We start from the raw sequence: 7500 nt of genomic DNA on the forward strand, positions 1-7500 counted from the left end.
CGAGCGTGGTGTGTTCCGTCCCTAAATGTCCTTGTCGGGAAGAACAATCAAGTGCCTTTGCTTGGATTTTATTTTCCACCCTTAAAAGTTGTTTTGCAATCAAATTAAAGAGAGAGGCCAAGGCGGGGGGGAACATGGCCCTTCCTCTAATGCACTCACCCGCCACTAAGTGCCATAAATCTGAGCCTGGTGTTAAAATGCAGGACCTCAGAACTCTGCTGTTTTACAAAAAATCCCCATAAATCTCCTGCGAGAGTGGACTAATGGACAGAACAACAGAATGACATGGGGAGAGGGCTCCAACACAGCCCTCACAGCTCCTGTGTTCTCAGCACCGCATGGACAGGAAGGGGCCAGCTCCAGCTGTATTGTGATAGCACAGATCAGAGCCCTCATTGTGCCAGGTGCTGCACAGTCCCTGACCGAGATCAGAGCCCTCATTGAAGCTGGATTTCCCACGGATCGTAGCTCCTGTTTAGGCATCCAAACGAACACAACCAGATTCTTCCAAAGGCTTTGCCAACACTTGGCTGGGCAGGTGCCCAACTCCCAGTGATTACAAGACTTAGTACCTAGGGGCTTGGGAAAATTGCACTGGGTGCCTGTCTGCATCTTAAGACAACTCCCTACCTTTGTAAATCCGGCCCCTGGGTGCCTAAGGATACCAGTGTCCAAAGCATCTAAATGTCTTAGAGGCCTAAATCCTATTTTCAAAAGAAACTTAAGTCCAGTTAACACCCAATGGCTCTTAATTGCACGAATTCAGCTCTGAAGCAGAACTTGGTGGAAAACAGTTTTCCTGTTCTCTGAATATTTTGAGAGTCTGAAAATTTCCCCTGCCCCGAATTGGGAGGAAAATCAAAATCTTGACCAATTTTCTTGCACCGTGAACAGTTTCAACAAATGGGCGTATTTGGCCAAAAACGTTTTATCAAAAATTCCCCATCAGCTCTACCTCTACATGCCTGAGTCATTTATGAAAAAAGGACAGCGGCCCCTAAGTCACTTAGACACTCAACATTTTTAGTCAAAGCACCTAAATCCCTCTGGATCTTTTTGAATATCCCGGCCTGTATTTAACACCCAGGCTGATTGCATGGCCAGGTGTTACTGCTCTCACACACAGATACACATGTGTCTCGACAGGGGAATTTATACGAGTTATATTTAGCTCTGGGTAGTGGCAGGAGTCCTTCCGAGTTGTCAGAGAGCCCATCTTGCTCGCATAAATCTCGCCATGCGTCTAAGCGAGCCCTGTCACTTCTCATTTACTGGGAGATCTACGTGCATCCTTTCGGAGATATAGAAATTGATTTGTTCTTTTGCTATTTTTGCTGATTAGGGTTTAAAAATCCCCTCAGACTGAATACTTCTGGCTATTGCTTAGTCAACGCAAGAGAGCAACAAACGGCAAGGCTGGAGAGTCTGAGGGGTGGGCCTGGGGCTCAGGCCATCTGGGTTCTATTTCTAGCTGTACCACAGGCTCCTTGGACAAGTCACTTAAGGTCAAATTTTCAAAAGTGGCTAAGTCCCATTTTCAAAAGTGGCTCAGGCATTGAGACCCAAATCCTCAAAAGTATGTAGGTGCCTAACTCTCATTGATTGCCGTGGGAGTTGGGTACCTTAATAGTCATTGAAAGTCAATACAAGTCATGTTTGAAAATGAGATATAGGCTCCTAAATCATGTAAGTCCTTTTGAAAATTTTACCCTTATGCTCAAATAAATTTGTTGGTCTCTAAGGTGCCACAAGTACTCCTTGTTCTTTTTGCTGATACAGACTAACACGGCTGCCACTCTGAAACCTGTCTACATTTAATGTCAGCGCTGAAGTCCTTTAGGAAACACAACAAACTCCTGTGCTCTGGTTTAAATCTGGAGTGACTCCAGACTGACACCTGCGTAAATGGGATTTGAATCCACCCCCGCTAAGCCTCCATTTCTATAAAGCCTTATTTTCAAATGAACTTGGAAAGCCTTTACAGTCTTTAAAGGGACTAATTCTCATTTACGTTTTTCATCAGCGTGACCACACCATTGAAATGCAGCCACCTCTGGGGTGAGGCGCAGCAATAGTATAAAAGCCACACAGCAAACACTACACATCATTTTAGGGTCAGAATTAAAGAGGAGAGCCAGGTACCACTGACATGCAGGGATGCAACTAGGAATTTAAACTAACACTTGTTTCATACCCAGAGCTACAGTGCTAAGGTACTATGCTAGATAGATAGATAGATAGATAGATAGATAGATAGATAGATAGATAGATAGATAGATAGATAGATAGATAGGAATGTGTAGAATGACAGAAAGATAAAGGTGTATGGGGACAGACAGATGCCTACCACCAGTGATCTGGACTCGCATTACACGACATGGGAACACTCCCTCAGTGCACACGGACACAGGTCTGCTGCATTCAGGTTGTCGAGCTCCCACTTCTACTGATCTTGTGCTCTGCAAACCTTGCCGATCCAAAAGGCCAGGTTCTTCCCCCCCATCCTGCTGCCATGGCGGGAGGCTGAATGCTGTACCCGCTGTCAGCAGTATTTGCGATGGGAGAGGTCACATGTTAATGGGGTGGCGGATAAATCCCACCCGGCACCGTTTATCATCGAGTGACAACTCCAGGCCTTTTAAAAGTAGAAATAAAATGGGATCTCTGAGGTCAGGGATAAATAAGGGAGCCGTTACGGCTGGCAATGAGGAGGCCCCGGAGCGGGCAGGGCTGGGCGGGGGTTGTTTGTTTTCCTGGGTCATTAATTTCCCCTTCATTCCATTCTCTGCTTCAGGCTCCCAACACCACCACCTTGGGCTGTGACTTTGTGAAACGGCTGCTAAGCAGGGCTTGCTGGGTGACCCAGGGCCGTCATGCTGGTGAGCGGAGAAGGCTCAGTGGGGGCGCTCTAAGCTTGGGGTCAGCACTAGCCTCGATGCCCCAGTGGTGTGGGGGGTCGGGAAGGGGCACTCCTCTCCTCATGGGCAGTGCTGATCCCAGCGGCCCAGTGTGGTGCTAGGGTGCAGTGTGCTGGAGCGAGCAGGGCTGGGGGCTCAGAAGCGAGCACTGACCCTCAGTTAGCGCTGCCCTCAGGCCCCCCACTAGGGGGTGCTGTGCTGCAGGAAAGGGGGTGGGGGGCTCAGAGAGAGCACTCGCAAAGCTAGTGTTAGTCCTGGAGTCACATTCAAGTCTCCCACCTTAAATTCCCACCACCACATTCAGTTGGATACAACGCTATTCTCTTCCTGCACTAAGCTGTTGTGTAGTGTTGCTCTGTACTGTTAAGCAGCCCCCGTGTTCCCTCCCTAGAGGCAGCTGCATCTCAGCACCGGGTGAAGGATCCCTGTGAAAATCAAGTGAAGTGACAGGGCATGTAACACACTATGCGTGGAAGAGGGACAGACAGGCTCTGTGTGTGTGTGTGTGTGTGTGTGTGTGTGTGTGTGTGTGTGTGTGTGTGTGTGTGTGTGTGTGTGTGTGTGTGTGTGTGTGTGTGTGCGCGCATATGTCCGTAACCGACCCTAGTCCCCTCCATGCGGACTCTGGCTGCTGTGCAGGCCGGCGTGAATGGCCAAGCCGTCTCTGCCCAAGCAGAACCCCGTTCTCACTCATGTCCTGGCAGAGAGGGACTCTGCGGGCACCATGTCAAAGCCAAGTCTGACCGTGGACTAGAGAAACCTTGAGGGAGCCCTGGGTCTGGGCAGGTTGTACTGTGTGTGGGGGGGGTGAGGGGACGACCTGCTAAGCAGGTCTTCTTTCTTTAAGCCACTTTTATGTGATCAGAGCAATGTAGGGCTGGAAGGGACCTGGAGAGGTCAGCTAGTCTGGCCCCCTGTGCTGAGGCAGGGCCAATAAACCTCCACCGTCCCTGAAAGGTGTTTGTCCAGCCTGTTCTTGAAACCCTCCCGTGACGGGGAATCCAACTTCTCCTGGAAGGCCATTCCAGAGCTGCGCTACCCTTAGAGTCCGAAAGTTCTGCCTTACATCTGACCTAACTCTCCCTTGCTGCAGATCAAGCCCATTACGGCTTGTCCTGCCTTCAGCGGCTATGAATGGTGAAGTTTAGAATGGGAATCCATCCCTCCACCCACCCCATACACACCCTAGGTCAGGGCCCCCATTGTGCTGGGCGCTGCACAGACACTTAAGCGTGGCTTTAACTCTGCCAGTCTAGTTAAAGCAGTGTGAGGGGTCCCCCTAGTGTGGACGTGGTTAGACCGGGACAAATGTGCTTTATCCCAATCTAGCTATGCTCATAAGGAAAGGGAAGGGGAGCAAGCTGTGCTCGTATAACAACAATCCCTAGCTCTTCTATGGCGCTTTCATCAGCAGATCTCCCAGTGCTTTACCCAGGGAGGCAGGGCCGACGAGAGGGGGGGAAGCCGGTACAAATTACCCGGGCCCAGCGGTCCGGAAGGGGGCCCAGGGCCCAGCTTCCCCCCCCCTCGTCGGCCCTGTTTAGCCGGTCCGCCCTTGCTGGGGGGCCCGAAAAAATTCCGGCCCCGGCTTCCCCCCCCTCTCGTCGGCCCTGTTTAGCCGGTCCGCCCTTGCTGGGGGGGCCCAAAAATTTTTTTTCACCGGGGCCCGAACCCGCTCTCGGCGGCCCTGCAGGGAGGTCAGTGTCTCCAGGGCTCTAACCACTAGGCAACACGGCTGTTTAAGGCACTTTTATACCTGTATAACTGCATCCAATCTCGTGCCGCTATAACTAGATCGCTAAAGAACCTGCCCCTCACACCCGACGGAGTTCTACCAGGACACAGACTGTGTGCAGAGCAGCCCACAGCCAGAGGCAGTCCCTGCCCCAAAGAGCTTGTTATGTAAACAGACAAAAGCAGGAGGGGAAACTGAGGCACAGAGTGGGGCAGGGACTTGTCCACGGTCAGGAATTGAACCCAGGAACCCGGGGTCTCAGTGCAGCGCCAGAGACGGGCGCTCTCAATCTCTCTCCCTTCACACTTCAACACGTGTCAGTAATTCAAAGAAATTCAATATTGATTTTTTTGTTCCTCCCAACAAAAAAACTCCAGCGCAAAGGTTTAAATTTCACACTCACCACCACCACCTCCAAGCAGGGAGCTGTTAGCTGCAAAGAGACAGAGAGATCCCAAGTTATTAAAAGGACACTGGCTAGAGAGACGTTATCACACACAGCCCTAGGCATGGCATGGAGATTTCTGAGCACATGGCTGCGGCAGGCCCCTTGTACGCATGGGGGAAGGTCTTAAAGCCAATGAAACAGAGAGAGGGGACAGGAGTCAGGACTCCTGGGTTCTCTCCCCAGCTCGAGGAGAGGAGTGGGGGGTCTCGCTCTAGCGGGTTAGAGCAGGGGGTTGGAGTCAGGACTCCTGGGTTCTCTCCCGGGCCTGGGGGAGGAGTGGGGGGGTCTGGTGGGTTAGACAGCAGAGTAGCCTGGGAGTTGAGACTCCTGGGTTCTATTCCTGGGGTGGGTAGTGGGGGGCTGAGAGCCAGGACGCCTGGGTTCTCTGCCTGGCTTGCGGTGTGGTGGGGGGTCAAGACCACAGAGTGCTTTAGATTTCCAAGATGCTTTACAAACACGAACCAATTAATCATGGGCACTTAGCATTTGGCAGTTTGGCTGATGTCTGCTCTGGGGCCACTTTGCATTACAGGAGTTCTCTGTTTACCCGTTCCTATAAAGATGGGGAGGACGGGGCTGGCAGTGAGGAAAGATGCCCCTTTGCAGCTCCAGGGCACTCAGGACAATTATCCTCTGCAGGGAGCCCTTTCCCCTTCCAAGGCAGGGGAAGTACACATGGGCCTGGCTGTGATAACTGCCCCATGACAATCTTTCCATGGCCCCTGGTCCCCTCCACTGGGGGTCGCACAGATGCCAATCGAAGGAGGCAGGTCAGTGGTTTTCCCCACTGACGGATGGGGAAACGGAGGCACAGAGAGCGGGAGGTGGCTGGGGACAGAACCCAGGCGTTCTGACTCCCAGCCCCTCCTGTTGTAATCTATTAGATCCTGCTCCCCTCCCAGAGCTGAGGATAGAACCCTAGCACCCCCCTGCTCTAGCCGCTAGACCCCACTGCCCTGCCCCAGCTGTTGCAGACATTCTCTGGGTCTCCTGGCTATAGCCATGGCACTATGGGGCTCCGGGCTTGACTACAGGAGCCAGACAGGCTTTCAATGTGAGAGGGGTGTTTCCAAGGTGACAGGAGTCTGATGCGATGCTCCCGTTGCCAAGGTAACTCCCCGGTAACAGGTGCTAAACCATCAGCAAATTGCCAGGGCATGAATGAGAAGCGGAAATTTATCTGTTTCCAACCCCAGCAAGGGAGAGGCTAGCTTTGACTGATCCCCTCTAACGAGGCCTGGGCTCTGATGAGCTTTACAAACTGCTCAACGATAACAAGTCTGGAGCTGAGATGTGGTGGGGTGGGGTCAGGGGGCTGTTTATATAGGGATGCCTTGTCCTGTGCTGACAAGCAGCTGCCTCTGGAGTGGGAGCTGTTTACACAGAGATCCCTGGCCCCACACTGAGATGCAGCCACATCTGGGGCAGGGCGCGGGGGCTGTTTATACATATTCTACCAAAACTCATCCATTAGAGTTTCTCTTCACTTTTCTGACCCCTTTCGCTAATGTAGGGTTCCTGTTCTCCACTCATCTACCTAGGGTGTAACTGCACTTCCTTCTCCAGAGTGCCTCCTGATTTACACCAGTCTGAGCACAATCAAACCAGATGGAGTGACACCTGATTCCGACCCGTGTGAGCAGAACTGAGTGTGGTGGGGTTACTCCATATTCTCACCATCTTGGGCAGTACCAGCGACTGACTGACACTGACCCAGGTTGCTGACGGAGAATGGGCCGGCTGTCCTGGGTGCCATCACCCTAACCCCTCTGTCAGACATCCAGAGAGCCCATCTCCCAGCTGGGTCTGCCCCTAATGCCAGCAAGAGCCAATCTGACCACCAACATTTAATCTATCAGCTCCCCCGTCACCCCAAACCCGGCGCTAGAAATGAATGGAGGCTGTCAGTCTTTCCCCATCCCCGCCATGCTTGGATGCATGGGGACCCCCCTGTGTAGAACTCTCTGAACCCGGGCAGGGGAGGGCTGCTACGGGCAGGTCCCCTGTCTGTATCAGGCTTCCTATGGCAGAGCAATTGAATCCCCTGGTTATATTCCTGGCATGGAGGTTTTACCTGCCCCCCTTTCCTCCCCGGCAGTGAGAAGCTGTTTGGAGGAGCAGCAGCATTTTGGGAACGTTCAGGGGTAGGTGAAGTGTTCAGAGTGACTCAGTAAGGGGTGCTCTCCCCCCAAGTCAGTGCTGACCCCAGTTCCCCAGTGCAGCACTAGGGGGTGATATGCTGCAGGGAGCAGGGTGGGAGGCTCAGTAGGGGGTGCTCTTTCCTCTAAATCAGCAGGATTGTCCCTTAGTATGTGTCTGTGCTACGCCTGGCACAATGGGGACCCTAATCTTGGCCAGGGCCTGTGTAGTCCCTGGCACAACTGATACTGGATTCTTCA

The 7500-nt window shown here is 52.5% G+C and overlaps 1 protein-coding gene across 1 annotated transcript in view; it reads right to left on the minus strand.

The window, feature by feature from the left end:
• Positions 1-7500, minus strand: part of MACROD1 (mono-ADP ribosylhydrolase 1) — a 209950-nt gene that overhangs the window by 56095 nt on the left and 146355 nt on the right. The window contains exon 4 of the mRNA XM_065408286.1: positions 5057-5086. Coding sequence (XP_065264358.1) covers positions 5057-5086 — 30 coding nt within the window. The remainder of the gene's footprint in view (positions 1-5056; positions 5087-7500) is intronic.

The sequence above is a fragment of the Emys orbicularis genome, chromosome 7 (genome assembly GCF_028017835.1).
Source record: "Emys orbicularis isolate rEmyOrb1 chromosome 7, rEmyOrb1.hap1, whole genome shotgun sequence".
NCBI lineage: Eukaryota > Metazoa > Chordata > Testudines > Emydidae > Emys > Emys orbicularis.